Source organism: Zasmidium cellare, assembly GCF_010093935.1.
Source record: "Zasmidium cellare ATCC 36951 unplaced genomic scaffold M409scaffold_1, whole genome shotgun sequence".
NCBI lineage: Eukaryota > Fungi > Ascomycota > Dothideomycetes > Mycosphaerellales > Mycosphaerellaceae > Zasmidium > Zasmidium cellare.
The window spans coordinates 962,869-982,142 of NW_022986945.1; the positions used below are offsets into that span (position 1 = coordinate 962,869).

General features: G+C 54.4%; 10 protein-coding genes across 10 annotated transcripts; 5 read left to right on the top strand and 5 right to left on the bottom strand.

Moving 5' to 3' along the window:
- Positions 1–57: 57 nt before the first annotated feature.
- M409DRAFT_35119 (uncharacterized protein) lies at positions 58–1,415 on the top strand (the record flags this gene model as incomplete). Its single annotated transcript, XM_033810348.1, has 2 exons — positions 58–475; positions 526–1,415. 2 exons carry the CDS (start codon positions 58–60, stop codon positions 1,413–1,415), a joined length of 1,308 nt encoding a protein of 435 aa, XP_033674647.1.
- Positions 1,416–1,443: 28 nt separating this feature from the next.
- On the bottom strand, positions 1,444–3,011 carry M409DRAFT_62035 (uncharacterized protein; the record flags this gene model as incomplete). The annotated part of the gene is made up of 3 exons (XM_033814989.1): positions 1,444–1,654; positions 1,775–2,823; positions 2,874–3,011. The coding sequence occupies 3 exons, from the start codon at positions 3,009–3,011 to the stop codon at positions 1,444–1,446; spliced, it is 1,398 nt and encodes a 465-aa protein (XP_033674648.1).
- Positions 3,012–3,611: 600 nt separating this feature from the next.
- Positions 3,612–4,418, bottom strand: M409DRAFT_62027 (uncharacterized protein; the record flags this gene model as incomplete). Its single annotated transcript, XM_033814985.1, has 4 exons — positions 3,612–3,731; positions 3,786–3,991; positions 4,042–4,220; positions 4,276–4,418. 4 exons carry the CDS (start codon positions 4,416–4,418, stop codon positions 3,612–3,614), a joined length of 648 nt encoding a protein of 215 aa, XP_033674649.1.
- Positions 4,419–4,745: 327 nt separating this feature from the next.
- M409DRAFT_16034 (uncharacterized protein) lies at positions 4,746–6,176 on the top strand (the record flags this gene model as incomplete). Its single annotated transcript, XM_033803461.1, has 2 exons — positions 4,746–4,941; positions 5,014–6,176. 2 exons carry the CDS (start codon positions 4,746–4,748, stop codon positions 6,174–6,176), a joined length of 1,359 nt encoding a protein of 452 aa, XP_033674650.1.
- Positions 6,177–6,545: 369 nt separating this feature from the next.
- Positions 6,546–8,333, bottom strand: M409DRAFT_16035 (uncharacterized protein; the record flags this gene model as incomplete). The annotated part of the gene is made up of 1 exon (XM_033803462.1): positions 6,546–8,333. One exon carries the CDS (start codon positions 8,331–8,333, stop codon positions 6,546–6,548), a length of 1,788 nt encoding a protein of 595 aa, XP_033674651.1.
- Positions 8,334–8,661: 328 nt separating this feature from the next.
- On the bottom strand, positions 8,662–10,980 carry M409DRAFT_16036 (uncharacterized protein; the record flags this gene model as incomplete). Its single annotated transcript, XM_033803463.1, has 1 exon — positions 8,662–10,980. The coding sequence occupies one exon, from the start codon at positions 10,978–10,980 to the stop codon at positions 8,662–8,664; it is 2,319 nt and encodes a 772-aa protein (XP_033674652.1).
- Positions 10,981–11,324: 344 nt separating this feature from the next.
- Positions 11,325–11,908, top strand: M409DRAFT_16037 (uncharacterized protein; the record flags this gene model as incomplete). Its single annotated transcript, XM_033803464.1, has 3 exons — positions 11,325–11,359; positions 11,440–11,740; positions 11,807–11,908. The coding sequence occupies 3 exons, from the start codon at positions 11,325–11,327 to the stop codon at positions 11,906–11,908; spliced, it is 438 nt and encodes a 145-aa protein (XP_033674653.1).
- A 590-nt stretch (positions 11,909–12,498) lies between these two features.
- On the bottom strand, positions 12,499–13,590 carry M409DRAFT_16038 (uncharacterized protein; the record flags this gene model as incomplete). The annotated part of the gene is made up of 1 exon (XM_033803465.1): positions 12,499–13,590. The coding sequence occupies one exon, from the start codon at positions 13,588–13,590 to the stop codon at positions 12,499–12,501; it is 1,092 nt and encodes a 363-aa protein (XP_033674654.1).
- A 468-nt stretch (positions 13,591–14,058) lies between these two features.
- Positions 14,059–14,593, top strand: M409DRAFT_16039 (uncharacterized protein; the record flags this gene model as incomplete). Its single annotated transcript, XM_033803466.1, has 3 exons — positions 14,059–14,091; positions 14,171–14,374; positions 14,432–14,593. 3 exons carry the CDS (start codon positions 14,059–14,061, stop codon positions 14,591–14,593), a joined length of 399 nt encoding a protein of 132 aa, XP_033674655.1.
- Positions 14,594–15,660: 1,067 nt separating this feature from the next.
- M409DRAFT_16040 (uncharacterized protein) lies at positions 15,661–18,753 on the top strand (the record flags this gene model as incomplete). Its single annotated transcript, XM_033803467.1, has 1 exon — positions 15,661–18,753. One exon carries the CDS (start codon positions 15,661–15,663, stop codon positions 18,751–18,753), a length of 3,093 nt encoding a protein of 1,030 aa, XP_033674656.1.
- Between the last annotated feature and the right edge of the window lie 521 nt (positions 18,754–19,274).

Consider the following 19,274-nt stretch of genomic DNA (forward strand, 5'->3'; position numbering starts at 1 on the left):
ATCAAGATGAAGAGATTTTCGAATGGGAAGGTTGGTGGTGAGGGTGCTGAGGTTGCGATGGCGGATGCTGCGAATGCTGCTACTTTGGAGCAGGCAAATGCTGTTCAGGACGCTGTCGTTCAACCTGTGGAACTCCCACCCGATGGCGGCTTTGGCTGGGTCGTGGCAGGAGCACTGAGTCTCATCAATTTCTTCACATGGGGTGTGGCCGCATCCTACGGAGTTTACATCTCTCACTATCTGGCTACGGACTATTTTCCTGGAGCGACACCACTGGACTACGCCCTCATCGGCGGACTGGAATTCGGCGTGGCAATGATTATTTCGCCACTGTGTACGGTCCTTACGCGAGAGGTTGGAAGGCTTGGTGTCATGCTGGCTGGCACTGTGATGTTTGCTGGGGGCTTTGTTGCTGCGTCTTTCGCCCACAAAACGTGGCAGTTGTATTTGAGCCAGGGAGTGTTGATTGGACTTGGTGAGTGACTTTCACTTCATCTCAGAGGCACATGGCTAACGCATGTGCAGGACTCGGTGCGATTTTCATCCCCTCGATTCAGGTCCTCCCTCAATGGTTCCTGAAACGACGCTCTCTCGCCGGGGGAATAGCATCAGCAGGCTCTGGCTTCGGAGGCCTGACCTTCTCACTCGCTACCAACGCCATGATCGAGCAGATTGGGCTCTCCTGGGCACTACGTATCACTGGCATCCTTTGCCTCGCCGGAAACCTCTGCGGAGCTCTCATGATCCGGGACCGTAACGCTCAAGTAAAGCCACCGCAACTCGGTTTCGCCACGCACTTGCTTCGCCGGTACGATTGTCTCTTGCTGCTAGCATGGGCGTTTATCAACCTTCTCGGCTACATGACGATCCTCTACTCGTTATCCAATTATGCCGTGCAAGTCGTAGGCCTCCCTCAATCTCGTGCCAGCCTTATCACAGCCGTGCTCAACCTGGGTACTGGCTTTGGACGACCAGCAATTGGACTGATCAGCGATTACTTCGGGAGGATCCAAGTTGCAGCCGTGACTACGTTCTCGTGCGCGGTAGCCGTCTTCGCAATCTGGATTCCAGCGACGAGCTTCGGCGTGCTCATCTTCTTCGCGCTGATCAGCGGTGCGATTCTTGGAGTCTACTGGATGTCCGTTGGTCCTCTGTGTGCTGAGGTGGCAGGCCTGGCTGAGGTGCCTTCTTTTTTGTCGTTGCAGTGGCTTACAACTGTGCTGCCGACGACGTTTGCGGAGGTCATTGCGTTGTACTTGAGACGCCCGAGCAAGGGGCGATGGGGATACCTCTACCCTCAGATATTCGCTGGATTGTCTTTTCTGGTGTCGTCGCTCTGCCTTTTTGAACTCTGGAGAGTCAAGAACCAACAGAAACGAAAAGAGCAGTCTCAGATGACACAGGTTAGCAGATAGAGAACGAAATCCGACATGATGTCCGCACTCAATCCATATGATCTCTTGCCCACGGCGATCGTGCCCTCAATCCCGTACCATACTTCTCCAGCACAAAAGGAATCGGAATCAACAACATCGCCAAGCAAGCCAGGATCGTACCAGCCCAATTGTATCCTTCATTCTCAAACATCTGGTTCCCAAACAGAGGGAACGTCCCTCCTGCAAGATTCCTCACCAGTCCGATGCCAGCCAGTGCACTTGCGGAAAAGACCATGTACGCATCTTCAGCGTACATGTACGTCATGAGGATAAGCGTTTAGAATGAGAAGCCGAAGAGAGCGGTTGCGAGTACGGGCACGATCCAGTGGATGTGATACTCCGGGGGAGTCGTCCAGGCGAACCACCAGAGACTGATCGGAAGAGTTACTGCTGCGACTTTTCCTAGCTGGACCCGTGCTTCTGGGATATTTTTGAAGACGTCTTCTTCCTTGCATGCTTCGACGGCGGTATCGACAGATTGGCCAAGGTCCTGGCGAATGCGACGTTGATAATAGCGTTCTTGCCAGATATTCACGACAGGTCCTATGCAGACGCCGATGATCAACCCAAGGAACGTCAAGCCAACGCCGATGGTACTGAATCCATATCCTTTGGGGCCGAAGACGAGGCTGAAAGCACCGTTAAACAAAAACGACAGGCCGTAGAGGTAGCCATTGTACAAGGCGCAGCAGATAATGATTGCTTCAGTGGCTAGGAAACGGAACGGCCTGGTCAGAGTGGTCCTGAAAAGTTCGCTCACGCTTTTCGCCTTCATAGAGTCCGGCACATTGATGATATCCCGCTCGCTTGGACGTTCCCTTCGCAGCCTGGCAGCCCTCCTCCTGAGTAGCGTCCCATGCCTCGTCTCGTTCTTGAAAGGGACCAGCACGGTGGTGAGAATGACCCAGGAGCCACCGCAGATGCCCAGTAATGCCCAGAAGACGTCTCTCCACCCTCGGGTTTGAGCAACGAAGGACATCAAGAAATACCCGCTTGGGCTGCCGCATACAGCCGCCCAAAGGAACACGCTCATCGGTGGACCGACCTCGTGTCTCGGCCACATATCCGCGATGGTACCGCCAAAGTTGGCAATCGTCACGCTGGCGAACATTCCAGATAGGATCCTTAGGACAAGGAATCCGCCAAGATTTGTCACCAATGCTGTCCCTAGCAAGAAGAGGAGGAAAATCCCGTACGGTACGACGTAGAGTAATGTTCGCCCAAAGTACTCAGACAACGGGGCCAAAGTCATGGGCCCCATTGCCAGACCAAGCACGTAGAGCGAGAGCCCGAGCACGTCGACTTCTGCGCTGACATTGAAGGACTTCTCAAACTTCGTGGTTGCCGGAGAGAAACCTGAGGCACCCCAGGAGACGCTGAGGTCGACCTAGAAGTTGTCAATCATCGTTCGAACTCGGGGGAGAAGGTCGAGTTTACGAGAGTAATCGCAGCGACAATGCACCATTTCCTCCATTCTGGCCAATTTCGAGGATTCTCGGGATCTCCAGGTTTGAACTCGACAATAATCGCCTTCTGCTCGGGGACGTCGTCCTTAACCTTCTCGTGGAGAGACATTGCCGTGTCACTGATTCACGGAAGACAGATGGGGTAAAGGGATCTTGTCGACGAGACCATCACTTCATCAACAGCACATATCGTCAACCTTTCAACGCTTGAAAGTATCCACACGTGCCGGTCTCAACTACCATTTTGACATCGTGCTAAGTCGCCTTAGGGAACCATATGCCGGTAGTCTTCAGCGATTGATTGGACGCCGTGACGTCAAGTCGATCGATGAGCAACTCAAGCAACACGCTTGCACACGCCAACGAAAACCTCCGACTCCACGCGCCTGTGACTCCCGCAGGTCGGATGTGCGAGCACCGGTCATGGCGTTGCGTGGTGATATGGGCCAAGAGATGAATGGCTCATTTGTGTGTGAGTGGTGGAACTGCCTTTTTGGGCGATAAGAGCGATCTTCCGAGGGAAAGATTAGGCGCCTGGCCGGACAATCTGCAGTCACGAGCTGGTCTTTACTGGTTGCCATTCAACACGTCCTTTCAGATATAGGCGCTGGGCGTGATGCAAGACAAAAGATCGTAGCACGGCTTTGGCTGGCCTGACAAGATGGGTGTTAAATCTCATCCGCAAAGTCTTGAAGAGAACTTCCCGACATCACTGAATGGAAGGCTCAGGTGGATCTTCGAGAGCCTTTGGATTAGGCATCAAACCAAGCTCCTCCAGCGTCCTTCCGGGGCGTGGGCACCGATATAACAGGACATCTCTCAAACCCATCTAGATTGGTGTCAGCGAGCAGGAGTCAGACTTCAAAAGTGGGATCCCACTGACCAGATTCTCAATTTCGCCAGGCAACGACTCGCACAGGGTGAAGCCAGCCTTCTCAAGGACTCGCTGGCTGGCCTTGTTCTCAACATCGACGTAACCTTCGATGAAGTCGGCGCCTGTGCCGCCCTCACTTGCAGGTGGTACCCGCTCGAAATATGCAGGGAGGAAAGCCTTGAGCGCCTCTGTGGCATAGCCTTTCCCGGCTCGATCTGCTCCTCGTTATGATTGACGGTGGGACAGTGAGTTGGATAGATCATACCGGTACGAATGAGATAGCCACATTTAGGGACATGGAAGCTCCCCATGATGCCAACGATGTCGGTACCTACGCCGTCGGCAGTCCTCTCTCGCATAACGAAGTTGAAAACATCAGGACCCAATGTCCTGGCACTGAGCCATCGTTCTGCTTGTTCGAGGTTTGCTGGAGGGCCTTGGGTCCTGTCAACGTTGGTCATTACAGAACAGCGTATTCTGGCTTAGAGTATCAATTTACGTCCACTTCATAACCTCCATATCTGTAATGATAGGCATGACTTCCTGAAGATCGGACATCTGGATGGTCTTGAGTTGCAGGCGTTCACTCTCGATGGTAAGAATTGACGGCTGCTCTAATAGCTCTGAGCCAGTGTCCACCATACTGCGGTAGTTACTGTGAAGTCCTCAGGTTATACATCGATGACTACTATACTTAATAAGTGCGAGAAGGAAATGGGTTCAGAGTCATTGAGAGCGGCAGCTGCGATACCACAGCCACAGGCAAAAGTCGCGGGGTGAATTCACTCGCCTGGTCCAAGCGCCGCTCAGCGCGTCCCCAAAATGTGACCGTGTAACGTACGCTTACTCAGGCATCAGACTTCATACCACCCATCCACTACTCTGAACTTGGAAGGTTGTTTGCGCGAGCGACAAGCGCAGCAACATGACCTCGACCCCGCCATCGACTCCCCCCATGGCGAAGCAGCGATGGAAGAGATACGCAAGCACAAGCCCAAGCGCGTCAAACCCTCGCCCGAAGCGATAGAACTGGCCAAGACAGCGGACACCGATGAAGGGCCAGAGGATACTGAGTTCAAACTCGCGGTGCTAGCATCGCTGCACCCAGACAAATCGCAGGAGGTTCATCTGGACTATCTTACGGCGTATGGCGGATCTGCGTACAGTAAGTCGAAAGGGTAGAAGGCATTTGTGAGGCATGCAGGAACGGATGGCTAAAACACTTTTGCGCGGACAGAGGCCTCGCAGGCCATGAGCTCAGGCTACGACGGGGTGGTCAAGAGGCGGAAAACGGGCGCCAACGGATATCAGTCCTCTATACAGGCCTTTGCGACCCAGGGCGCCGAGGGTTCGGAGTCTGCTTCACCAGTGGTCAAGCCATTGACGAAGAAGGGCAAGACATTACATCTATACACGCCGAAGGATGTCGAGAACCACACACCTTGTTCGATCATACATAATTTTCTACCGAAAGAGGATGCAGAGATCCTATTGAAAGAGCTATTAGAAGAAGCGCCAAACTTCGACAGAGGCACTTTCCAACTCTTCGACAAAACGGTGCAGAGCCCCCACACCTGGAAATTCTACGTGGACACCATGGAAGCCGTAAAAGAGCAACAGACAGAATACATCTACGACGGCCTCTACGAAGCACAAGTAGCCAAAACCACGCCCGAGATGCTCAGAGTCTCCTCGATCGTCAAAGAAGCAGTCAACAAGGAAGTCGCCCGCCGGATCCACGACTTCCACCCGGAAGGCAAGCACCTCAAATTTCAATCCCCCGAAACATGGGAACCCAACGCGAGTTTCGTCAATTGCTACGACGGCGGCAAGGAAAACGTAGGATACCACTCGGATCAACTCACATACCTCGGTCCACGAGCGATTATCGGCAGCCTCTCTCTAGGCGTGGCGAGGGAGTTCCGCGTCCGCCGCATCGTGCCTCAAGAAGACGCATCCTCGGCCGACGAGCAAGGCCAGATCGCAATACACTTGCCTCACAACTCCCTGCTGGTGATGCACGCCGAAATGCAAGAAGAATGGAAACACTCTATCGCACCGGCACAAGCCATAGATCCTCACCCACTCGCACTCAACAAACGCCTCAACATAACATACAGATGCTACAAAGACTACCTGCACCCAAAATACACACCCAAATGCAAATGCGGTGTGTCCTGTGTGCTGCGATGTGTGCAGAAGCGGAAAGTCACGAGAGGGAGGTACATGTGGATGTGCTACGCCAACTATACGCCTGGGAAAAAGGGCTGCTCATACTTCGTCTGGGCGGAGTTCGACGAGGACGGGAAACCGCCTTGGGTGGAGGGGTATAAGGGGAATGCGAATACGCCTGTGGGCGAGCTGAGAGAGGAGAAGGTGGATGTTGATTCGCCGCCTTGATCCTGGTATACCAGCGAACCACTCACGAGCATCCCGCCAGGCTGCAAGTGGCTGTCATCGGGCCCCTGAGAAGTTCTCGATCCGATCCTCGTCCTAACAATGAGCCGAATGGCAAGGGCCAGTGTCTCTGTCTCGCGCTGTAAAGCCGGTGGAACTGGAAAGGAAGTCGGCTTCAGGGAAGGCAAGAGGCCCATTGCTACAGGACGCACGTTTTGGGTTGCACCTTGCTGTCCAGCACTTACGACGACGGAAGACGTGAAATGAAAGCCCAGCACGCACACGACGAAGATGATGTTACGATGAATACGAAAATGCATAGACCAGCCGTCTCTATCCAGAAACCGCACAATGTATCCATCCACCCCTTTCTCACAACACAAGCCAACTAACCCCCAACCAAGCCGCGAAACACCCCATCCCACTCAGAAACACAAAAATGCCAATCAGAATCCCCGTGCCTACTCGATCGCCTGCTCCGCGGAAGCCGCCATTCGAAGGCCAGTTGGGCGTGGTGCTCTTCCCTAGGAACGTCCAGAGGAGCACTGCCACGATGCTCAGGAGGACGATGATGAGAAGGGCCGAGAGGATGCGTGATATCGACCAGCTGATGATGTACTCCAGCCCCTCCGGCTGCTCCATCCTTCTCACGAGCTCAGCATTCGGCGAGTCAGGATGTTCGTCATCCGTGGGAAAGGCCGTCGAACGGGCTGGAGGAGGAGCAGCGGCGAGGCGATGGGCCCAGTGGACGAATGCGTATCTCGATTTCCCTAGACCGGGGTTCCGATAATGCTGCAGGATCTTTTCTTCGCTGAACGTGTCCGTCAGGCCTTTGTACGCCAGTACTCGTGGACTCCGGGGTTGGTGGAGCCAGCCGTAGCCGGCGTCTGCCGCGCGTGTCGCTGGGCCGCTGACGGCTATGCGTGCCAGAGATCGGGCTGAGAAGAATCGTCTCGGGCCGGAGAGTTCTACGTATGCGAGGCGGATTTGATGGAAGAATTCTGCGTCGTCGAAGACGAGGGCTTTGAAGTGCTTTTGCTTCTCGCCCTGGCCTGCGCCTACCGCGGTGAAATCGTTCGAGGCTGGGATTGTGATGCTTGTGACTTTGGGGAGACTGTGCGGGTTCGCTCTTCGGATGCTGAGGGTGAGGATGCTTTCTGAGGCGCCTATAGGAGACTCCGTGGCTGATGGGGGCTCGCGGCCGAAGTCTTTGCGGTTGATTCTATCACTCGTAAATGGATATGGTGTTCGAACAAAGTTCTCCGGAAGTGATGGTCGCGGACCACTGGTATCAATCGGCGGGGGCACGACGTGGACTTTCTTGCTTTTACTGAGAGTCGAATTGCTCCGCTCCATGTCCGACGGAAATATGTTGTCCCTGGGACTTCGCGGGTCGTGAAGTCTGAGCTGCTGCGGCAGCATAGAGGCGCGAACTGCAGAGCTACGTTTGGGATCTCTTCGCATGATCTCCTGATCATTCAGCATGCCACGAAGGAGGAAATCGTAGGCCACAGCATGGACGCCCAGTCTCTGGTCGAGCTTGTCTGAATGCATAGACATGCGCTGATCCATGCTCGGCTCATACCGCCAGGCACCAGAACTTCGAGCTGTCCGACCTGAAGATAGTCGCGCTGGCTTGGGATACGAGGGCCCAGTGCGGCCTTCTTGATCGGCCACTAGGTCCATCTCCTCAACGGAGCCATTAAACGAGGTGTCGGGTGTGGTTTCATCAGTCGTCTGAGCGTGTAATTGTTGATTCAGATTGGACTCCAATCGCTGATACCCTTCGCTGCCAGGCTCTTCTGGCGGTAGCGTCACCCGTTTCGGTTCGCATTGAGAGACGAGTGACTGTGCAGACGGCGGTGGTTGCTTTCTCTTGCTAGGAGACGGAGGTTTCTCCCTGAAGTCATTATCCGGCGCAGTGACAGCCTCGCCAATTCCACCAGCTTCATCTTCCGAACTGTCCTCGAAGAAATCGGCCGTCCGGTGTCCAAAGTCCGCTTGGCTGTTGATCGATTCCATCATACCAGTGTCTGTTGTCTCTGGATGAACGCTCCTCACCGGACTGGCCAGCGACTGAGTGATTGTTGTCCACCTTCTTGGCGAGTTCGAGAATCGAATCGCTCCGCCTTCCGGCTCTTCGCCATCGTTGTTGTCCATTGAAACGTGCTCGGCCGCTTGTTTGTGCGGCAATGCAGTGGCATGCAACTGTTCGGTCGGGTCAATTGGATGGCTTTTCGATCGTCCGGCTCCCCGAAGTCTTGCGGGTGGCTGCAGATTCAGTCTATCTTGATGGCAAGAACACTATCGAGATATGGCGGTGTGGTAGCATGTCTATCTCTGTATGGAAGTGATTGATTGATCGTCAATGGTCACCGTGGTGAGGTCACATCGCGACCTGTCGTCAACAACGACGACTGGAATGCGGCTTGGAGATTAATTACGTGCCAAGGCCGGATAAAGTAAGAGGTAGTACAAACTCCTGCGACTAGTCCACGAACTTGCCTCCGCAATAAACGCAAACGTCGCATGCGGCAAAGAGAATCTGCGCTAGCGATGGTGTTCGCTGTGGAAATGCATTCGAGTTGCGTGACACTTCCACCCACGTGTCATTGGCCGGGGTGTCTATATTGCTTTCCGTAGTGGCAACATCTGCCATCTCGATGTCCTCCGTGGCAGGCGTAATGTCCGAGAGAACCTTCTCGTTGAAGTATTGTAGACCGCAAATGCCGCAGCTTTTTGTAGTTCCGGGTTCCTGGATGGGGAGGAAAGAAAGCGAGCAACGAGAGAATTGATGGCCAGAGATGCATCTCGCCCACCTCAGGCTCTCGAACAGAATGGACTTCTGGCATATCGTGCAATTTTCAGAATCGTTTTCTCTGTCTCCATTGACCGTGGCGGGATCTGGTGGAGACAGCTTAGTGTTCACAACAGCAAAAATGGTCCTGATCCTCTCGCTCAGGCTGTCACTGCTTGGAGCTTGGCTGGTTAGCTTTAGAAACTCCTGCACGAGGCGTTGTACTACTGGTCGTGTAACCTCTGATCGAGTAATATTCGGTTTGAGTGCGATGCCCGAAATCCGCGATGCTTGAGCAGTAAGCACGTCGGGGTGTACAAATATGGCTTGCTTGATATGACGGTAAAGAAGCTTGGGGTCGTCGCCGAGAGCCTCCAAAAGGGTGGACTTGTCGACGGTGATACTGTCCTTGGAAGGCTGATGGTAGCGAAGAATTTCGGCGACGAGCGAGTCACGGCCAACAATCTCGCGCTCCTCAGATTCAGCATTCTGTTCCAGTCGCCGCGACAAACTGAAGAGGATTGCCTCAGCAGATAGTGGTTGAGACGATGTCGTCGGCGGAGCTGGTAGAAAGTGACCTTCCGTAGACTCGCTTTCCAAGGTGATGCTCAAAAGACTCTTCTGCTCAGACCCAATCACGTATTCAATGCAGTCGGAGGGGTGCATGGTCGTGCAAGTCGCGACATAGTCTCCTAATGGCGAACTCGCAATGCCCGACGTGCGTTCTGCTACGTGGCTGTCGAGGTTATGATCCGCGCCGTATGTAGCTCTGAATTCACTGATTGCGTGCTGCCACGATGGCTGGACGCTGGTGTCATTCCCCTCCAGTGGTAGACTGAGAGTCGTAGTTGCCGCATTCGACATTGAAAGCAGTGAAGTGATGTGCAAGACAATACTGCCGTCTCCTGGATTGGCAAAGGCCACGCCGGATACGCAATCCCATCTGTCGTCCAGATGATGTGTTCGGGCGGTGGGTATTTCTTCGTCAACGTCGATCTCGAAGACCGTGTCATCTCCAAATGCTATCAAAGAGCCTCGCTGTTTTCCCGGCACAAATCGTACGGGCCCAATAATATCGGTTCGATCGCCTAACACCCGTCTGCTGTCGTCTATGTCCAGCCCACGACTTGGTGCTGAGGACTCTGCCGATGTGTTTCGCTTGACAGAAGATGTGAACAGTCTGCCAGCGTGAACATATGCGAATCGGGCGACATTTTGTCCGGCGGTATCTACCGTCCATCCGCCCCAGGCGATATACTCGGCGAAGCGGATGCCACCGACATTGACCTGGGGATGATTTTCCGCATCTGACTCCAATCGAAGCGAACCCACCACGGTCAGCTCCCACTTCGAAGGGCGCGTCAAAGTGCCGCTATGTGGTGATGTAACTCGGAAAAAGAGAATATCAGCACCTTCGGTGGACACGGCCAGATAGTATTCCTCGTCACCGCCATTGCGAGTCAATGGAGGACTCCACGCAAAAGATCGGATTCGCTGACGAACTCGGTCTTGCTCTGTGAGCTGCTGCTGACTTGACTGGTCGTCTGTGCCATGCTGCCGCGCTGTGTCCTTAGACCTGTAGTACTCCGCAACAGCATCATTGACAATGCCCTGTCGCGCCCAATTACTTGCCACATCTGACTTGCCACTCGGGGCCCAAATACTGAGCACATGATTCGCCGTGAGCACGGCGAGCGCACAGCCTTTGTGAATCGCCAGACCAGACGGTGACCATTTCGACTCGATTGCCTGCCGAAGGGAAAGTTCCTCGCCGATGGAAAAGTTGATGTTGCTTAATGGTGCATCTACGAGGGGGTGTTCCTTCGCGGTGAAGGCATTTACTTTCAGAAGAGTCGTGTTCCAGAGCTTGCCATTGGGTGCCGTCTCCTTCAGTTTTGGTGTCAGAATGGCGATCTGTTCTCCTCCAGTGACAGCGATCTGGTTATCTGGCGACCAGTCCAGGCAGTCCGTGGAGTCGGGCCAGAAGGGTATCGTGATTGTGCAGGCCATGGCTGGTGGTTAGTGGAGTAGGAGAGGCAGGAGACTTCGAAGTCGAAATTCGACGCGTGTTGAACGCGACAAGATCTGCGAATATCGGAGAGCAACGCACCGTGTAGCGTTATCACATCAGAGCATTGTCATGGCTATGTCGGAGAACCATTTCTGAACATCAATGGGATGTGGACGAGGAAAGAGAAGAAGTCATCTCGTCTCCCCAACGTGAAGTGAGAGCCAAACGCGGAGTCAGTTCCGCATCTGACCGCACCTCCTTCGAGCTCCCATACCACCACCCGAGCTCACCTTCACAAACACCAACACGTCCCCAACCGGCGAAAGAGCTGCGACCCGCCAAAATGGTCCTCTCTTTCATCCTCATCCAAAACCGCCAGTACGTCCTTCCCTCCCCATCCCTATCGCATACCCTCCCGCTCCCCATCCAACCTCAAACTAACCCACCCACCCCTCCAGAGGCAAGACCCGCCTGGCGAAATGGTACTCGCCCTACACCGACGACGAAAAGATCAAGCTCAAAGGCGAAGTGCACCGCCTCGTCGCGCCCCGCGACCAAAAACACCAGTCCAACTTCGTCGAATTCCGCGGCTCCTCCAAAGTCGTCTACCGCCGCTATGCAGGCCTGTTCTTCTGCGCGTGCGTGGATGCGAATGACAACGAGCTGGCGTTTCTGGAGGCGATCCACTTCTTCGTCGAGGTGCTGGATCAGTTCTTTGGGAATGTTTGTGAGTTGGATTTGGTGTTCAACTTCTACAAGGTGAGTTTGAAGGGTGGGGTTGTTTGGGTACGGGTTGGATCGGGTTGCTGATGTGGGAATATCTAGGTCTACGCGATCCTCGATGAAGTGTTCCTCGCCGGCGAGATTCAGGAGACGAGCAAGCAGGTTGTGTTGACGCGCTTGGAGCATTTGGATAAGCTGGAGTAATTGGCCCTGCCCTCGGTGCATGAACATGAGAGAAAGAGCTGCGCTATAGCTCGAGACGCGAACCATATCTATCGCGAACCCTTGAGATGGGACAGAGCTGAACATGGAAATCACAGTGGTACTCCCAAGTATGAGCATGGAATGGAACCGGCACACGACGGGCAACATCTCGTTCCGCTAGTGCAGCCGGGGACGTCCGTTAGGAGGACTGCTGCGACTGCTGGCGATGGTGATGTTGAAGTTCCTCTTAGTGGGCATCTCGGCCCGATTTGAGGGACGAAGGTTGAAAAGAGATGATCGAGGAGACGACATTCGAGAGCAGAGCGGAAGATTAGCGTGCGATCATCGTAGAGAATGGAAAGCGAGAGGTCCTGCTACGTGACTGTTGGTCTGCGAAGTGAGAAGAAGTCAGGTAGAAGGCATCGCCACTGCGCTTTCACGAAGTATGAAGTTCAAGGTTCATATCCAGATCCAACTCGCCTATCGTACACTACATGGGCTGACTGTCTCTCAGCATCCTCGAAAGATCGCTCCTCTTTCCATGTAACAGATCATCTGCTCTCGTCTCCGCCCTCGATGGCTCTGCTTGCTCAATCATCGTCAAGCGCCACCACCTCCGGCACCTCCTTCACCAACCCAGCCACCAAACTCTTCTCCTTCAACTCCCCGACACCCTCCTCCACCGCCCTAAGCACAACCAACCGATCCCCAAAGAAATCACACTCCTCCATCGTATCCCCCATCCCCAACCTCTCATGCCCCAGCATCAACACCGTGCGCTCCGGATCCGGGAACATACTGTCCGAATACTTGTGCAAGATGGTCTTGCCGGTACTGAGACGATTTCCCTTCATCCACACGAAATCTTTCTCGCTGGTGGCGTTCTTGGCGCGTTTCAGGTGGCTGAGCACCGCGATCCAGTACCTTCGGGACCAGTCGAAGTCCGGGGCGTTGAGGCGTGGGATGAGGTTGGCGACGCGCTCGTGGAAGCGGAAGTGGGAGCGGAGGCCTTCGGAGAGGTCGCGGTCGACGTCGGGGCCTACGCGAATGCGGCCTTCTTCTTTTTTGGCGTTGGGGTCCGATTTTGTTGGGCTGGGCTTCTTGGTGATTGTGGTGGCGCCGGTGACGATGAGGTCGGGGGTGGGGAGGGGTGGCGTGCTTATGCGGCGGCGGGTTTCCTCGCAGCCTTGGGTGTGCGAATTTGGGGAGGACTCGATGCCGCTGTCTTGCTTTGAGTCGTTGTCGCCATCGTCGCCATCGTCGTCTGCTGCGTCCTCCTCCTCCTTCTGATCTTTGAGATGGGAAAACGTGGCGTCGAAGAGGTCGGAAGATGTGGACTTGGTGTCGTCCATGTCGTCGTCATCTTCCTCCTCCTCGTCCTCCTCATCATTGCTCACATTGATGACATCGTCTTGGGCACGCGGTGGTGGTGGAATGTCGAGGTCATCACTGACTTCTTCTGGTGCATCGACGAACTCCTCGTCGCCACTATCATCGTCTGCGGTGGCGGAGTCGTGCTCGAACTGGTGTTGGACGGCAGCAGTCTCGGCGCGAGAGATCATGGGCACGAGCTGCTTGGTGTTGTCCATGTCGTCGTCGCTGTCGATACCACCCTTGAGTCTCTTGGACTCGAGCTGACCCTGTGGCTCGTCTTGTGGTGGTGGAGCTTTGCGCTTCTCCATGTTTGGATGTGGGTTGGTTGGATGTGTGATGTTGGAAAAGGAATTTGTGCGAGTGCTGGTTTGGAAAGCAAGTGTTGAGTCTTGTAAAGGTAGATCAGAAGCGGCTGAAATAAGTGAGACAAGTGCTAGAAGCGCAGTACATCCGCTGATTGCTACTCGGGTTTGCCTTCACTCCTCGAGAAGCGGCTCTGATTGGTCCTACGTGTATGCTCGCGTGCATGTGATGTTTGAAGATTCCAGACTCGTGGGTGTGGTGAAGTGAAGTAAAGTGATGGGGTAGGCAGCAGCCCAAAAGTGAAGTTCTCAGCGAGCCTCCACCCACCTTGCTGTTCACCCTCCTCCTCCTCATCTTCTTGCTCCATCACGCAAGCACATCCAAAGCCAACTGACAAACAACATACCCTCCCTGACATCCACTGTCTCTTGCCGTTTCAAATAACAAAGCTCCAACCATCACAAACCACCATCATGTCTGGCAAGGGCTGGACTGACACTGAGAAGGTACGCAGGCCATCAGATTTGCAGTTTCTCGACGTTTACAACCGACATCGTTGGAGTCACTTGCTGACTTGTGATACAGGTCGGCTTCTTCTTCCAGATCATTGGCAAGATGGGCGGCAGCATTCCATGGGGCGAGCTCGAGCTGCCAGAAGGCCGCACTCAGAAGGCCTGCCAGGTCATGATTGACAAGGAGAAGGCCAAGATCCGCAAGGCGAAGGAGGCAGAGGCTGAGGCCAATGGTGAGGATGTCCCAGCCACACCAAAGACTCCCGCTTCTGGCAAGGTACGTTTCCATCTTATCGCATATATTCTCTATTCAGACACTAATCATGTTCCATAGAAGCGCGGTGCCAAAGCCGTCGACGAAGAGGACGGTGCTGCGAAGAAGAAGCCAAAGACCCCACGCAAGAAGAAGGAGTCGGCCAGGGAGGATTCTAGCAGCGAAGGCGGAGACGGTGCAGGACTGGTAAAGTACGAGTCAGCGGACGACGGTTTGGTGTGAAGCGGTCACGAGAGCATCCACCTCGTACGCACATGCACCTATATGTCGCTGGATGAGCTCAGCGTGATGCGTTGGATGCGGCTTTGAGTTGGTCGATCGCATGCATGGGGGCCCGACACGGGAGTCTACTCTCATCAGTATAAAGGCGTTAGAGAGGTAGTCAGTAGACTGTGACCTGCTACTCATGCCTTGCCTCATCGTAGCGGTCGTTGAGGGAAATCAAGAACTGATGAACATCTGATACGCTATTCTCTTACTCGTCTCTTTGCTCACGATGCCTGCACACGTTCGAGAACCTCGCGGATCACAGAACATGCTGCCCAAGATGAAGATCTCGAAACGCGGTGCCAGGGAGAGATACACCATCCAACCAACATCGTCCACCAAATCGCCCGGCTCAACCACGAAATCAGCCCATGGCACTCTCTCGACCTTGCGGCGGATGCGGGCACCACGGCTCTCTAAAGCAAGGCCAACGCACAAGACGATGGCGAAGACGGTGAGAGCTGCCGCTGCACATCGCCACCTCGCCGCCGTCCAGCGCACGCAGGTTTTGGAGCTCCAGCAGGTGATGTTTGGGATACCCATGTCTCGCTTGGAAGGCTAAAGCAGCGCGGAAGTCTGTTCCTGGACCCACTGTTGCGGCTCCTCCCGCCTGCAAGTGACGACGGCAGCACGTGCAAACGGGCGAGCGTAGAACTCTGCCTTCACTTTGATGGACGGCGCATGTCCCTCCCTGCCATCGTGGACTGCCTGCCTGCCTCTGAATGCGGAGGCTGTTGACTGCTGGGACGACGACGGGCGCGAGACCAAGCAGCATCGTCACCGCTCGTTGTTTCTTCCTCAGCCGCGGCTTTAGATCTGCCACCACTGCATCAACATCCACCACGCCTTGTCCCGCCGCAGCCTCAAACCCTCAGATACCTCAGCCTTTGGCGGCCTCTATACGTCCGCCCTGTCGCCCACTGTCTGCCGTCGCTGCTGCCTCTGCGCCTGCGTATCGTGCCGCCGCATCATTCGCGCCTCCATCCAGCCTACTTCAATCCACCTTCCGTCGAAACTACACCATGGACCACTCCGCCGCCGCCAAACGAAAGCAACCCCCGACCTCCAACTCCTCCGAACGACCTTCCAAGCAAGTCCGTAGACCTTCGCCTCCACCGATGGAGAATGGGAAAGCAGTGGGAAACGGCGTGCCTGCGTCAGCAGCGGATACGCCCAATGGATACGCATCTCCACACACGGACGACACATCTCTCATACAAGCTGCGGCAGGCGCAGATACCGCAGAGTGGCAGGCGACGATCGAGAAAGTCGTTCGCAATGTCGTCAGCATACATTTCTGTCAGACGCACTCCTTCGACACCGACTCTGCTGTCTCAAGCGAGGCCACTGGCTTCGTCGTTGATTCAGAGCGCGGCTACATTCTGACCAACCGACACGTCGTTGGCGCTGGTCCCTTCTGGGGCTACTGCATCTTCGACAACCACGAAGAGTGCGATGTGTACCCTGTCTACCGCGACCCCGTCCATGACTTCGGCATCCTCAGATTCGACCCCAAAGCGATCAAGTACTTACCTTTAGCACAGCTGGACCTACGACCAGACCTTGCAAAAGTGGGCGCAGAGATCAGGGTTGTGGGTAATGATGCTGGGGAGAAGCTGAGCATCTTGTCGGGTGTCATTTCAAGATTGGACAGGAACGCGCCAGAATACGGCGAGGGCTACAGCGACTTCAACACAAACTACATTCAAGCTGCTGCAGCTGCATCAGGAGGCTCGTCAGGTTCGCCAGTTGTCAACATCGATGGATTTGCCGTTGCCTTGCAAGCCGGCGGTAGAGCCGACGGTGCTGCCACGGATTACTTCCTCCCGCTCGACCGACCTCTTCGTGCCCTGCAATGCATAAGAGAAGGAAAGCACGTCGAACGAGGTACAATCCAGACTCAATGGATGTTGAAACCGTTCGATGAGTGCAGAAGATTGGGACTGACCGCTGATTGGGAGAGCGAGGTACGAAAGCAATTCCCTAAAGAGACCGGCATGCTTGTGGCAGAAGTCGTGTTGCCAAAAGGTCCAGGCGATGAGAAGTTGGAAGAAGGAGACGTGTTGTTGAAAGTCAACAACGAGCTCCTCACACAATTCGTCCGTCTTGACGACATCCTCGACAGCAGCGTTGGCGGATCAGTCAAGCTTTTGATCCAGCGAGGCGGCCAAGACATGGAAGTGGAGTTGAGCGTCGGCGACCTACACGAAATCACGCCAGACCGATTTGTGTCTGTAGCTGGTGCGTCTTTCCACAAGCTGTCCTACCAGCAAGCTCGGCTGTACGCCATCGCGATGAAGGATGCCGGTGTCTACTGCTGCGAGGCGGCCGGTTCTTTCAGATTCGATGGCTCTGAGTACGGCTGGCTCATTCAATCGGTTGACCACAAACCGACGCCGAACTTGGAAACTTTCATCGAAGTCATGAAATCCATTGCCGACAGGAGCAGAGTTGTTGTAACTTACAAGCACTTGCGCGACATGCACACGCTCAATACCAGCATCATGCTTGTCGATCGTCACTGGCACAAAAACATGCGACTCGCTGTGCGAAACGACGAGACGGGCCTTTGGGACTTCTCAGACCTCGCAGAGCCTCTCCCTCCAAAAGAAGCAAAGCCGGGCAAAGCCACCTTCATCAAGATGGAGGGAGCCCAACACCCAGCTGCTGTCGAAATAGTAAGATCGTTTGTCAAGGTTTCGACAATGCTCCCAGTCAAGCTCGATGGATTCCCGAAGGCGCGAAAGATTGGCTTTGGTCTGGTCATTGACGCAGACAAGGGTCTCGTTGTTGTTTCGCGTGCCATTGTGCCGTACGACATGTGCGACATTTCCGTCACCATTGCCGACTCCATCATCGTAGACGGCAAGGTTGTCTTCCTGCATCCATTGCAGAACTACGCCATCATCCAGTATGACCCAAAATTGGTCCAGGCACCTGTAAAGTCCGCCAAGCTAGCAGAAAAGCCCATCAAACAAGGCGAGGAGACTATCTTCTTCGGCTTCAACCAAAATCTGCGCCCTGTCGTTGCCAAAACCGCGGTCACAGACATTACCACAGTTGGCATTCCAGCCAGTGCATCGACGCCGCGCTACCGGGCTACTAACCTCGATGCCATTACCGTCGACACCTCCTTGAGCGGTCAATGCGGCAGCGGTGCACTCATTAGCGAAGATGGCACTGTTCAAGCTCTTTGGCTGACCTACCTGGGCGAACGAACTGGCCACAGCGGCAAAGACATTGAGTACCATCTCGGTTTTGCCACACCTGCGCTCTTGCCAGTTATTGAGGAAGTCAAGAGCGGACGCAAGCCGAACCTTCGTATCCTCAACCTCGAAACACAGACCGTGCACATGGCTCAATGCCGCATCATGGGTGTGAGTGAAGAATGGATCGAGAGGGTCGAACGCGAAGATCCAGAACGACACCAGCTTTTCATGGTGCGCAAAATCGACGCTGGCAACGTGAATGGCTTGCAAGAAGGAGACATCATCCTGACCCTAAACGACCGCCTCATCACCAGAGTCAGCCACATGGATGTCATGTATTCGAATGAGGTCCTCAAAGCTGTCATCGTCCGCAAGCAGCAACAGATGGAGCTCGACGTACCAACCGTCCCCACCGAAGAGTTTGAGACCGACCGAATCATCGTCTTCTGCGGCGCCATCCTCCACCGACCCCATCACGCCGTCCGCCAACAAATTTCGAAAGTGCATTCCGGCATCTACGTCTCTACTCGAACTCGTGGTAGTCCTTCGTACGCCTATGGTCTCGCCCCGACAAACTTCATCATGGCAGTCAACGCCGTGCCAACACCGGACCTCAAGTCTTTCCTGAGGGAGGTTAGTAAGATCCCGGACAACGAGTACTTCCGGTTGAAGGTCATGACATTTGACAACGTGCCTTGGGTTGCGACCATGAAAAAGAACGAGCATTACTTCCCAACGGTGGAGTTTGTAAAGGATTCGAGTGTGAGAGAAGGCTGGAGGAGAATCATGTACGAAGGCGGCGAGAAGAAGGTTGGTGAAGGCGAGCTGGTGACTGAGGTTATTGACGAGGGTGGGGCGCCGGTTGAGATGGATGTCGAGGCAGAGGGACGAGCCAGTAAATCTTAGAGGGGCAAGTCTCCAAGGGAGACCAAGGCTGCCTCGATTGGACGAGCGGAGAGACATGACAACCACGGCTCAATGGCCATGTGTCGTGTCTAAGAGGTGGCATTCGACAACACTATCTCTGCGATGATACAGTCTAAACGTGGGGCTGTGAAACGAGGAGCTTTCGTAGCTGAGGGAGGCCTCTGGATTCCGGTTGTATAGCATAGCGTACCAGGCATTCATACCACAGCATGCACCTCAGTCAGACATAGGATCTGAGGTCAACACTGGCGTCAATGGAATTGGTGTATAATATCCCCTTTCCTTTTACTCATTCTTGCCTGTCATATGCAAGGAATTCCTATTCACTCCCGCAGCAGCTGATCCCCATGTGAGTCTACTTCACCTTCACATGTGAGACCAAGCTCGTGACGATCATGAGCTGGAGTCCTTCATGTCTCTTCATCAAGCAAGACATGTGTTAAACATCGTGTCTTGTGTCAAATATTGTCTCTGCTCTATCATCAAGACACCGAAGCAAG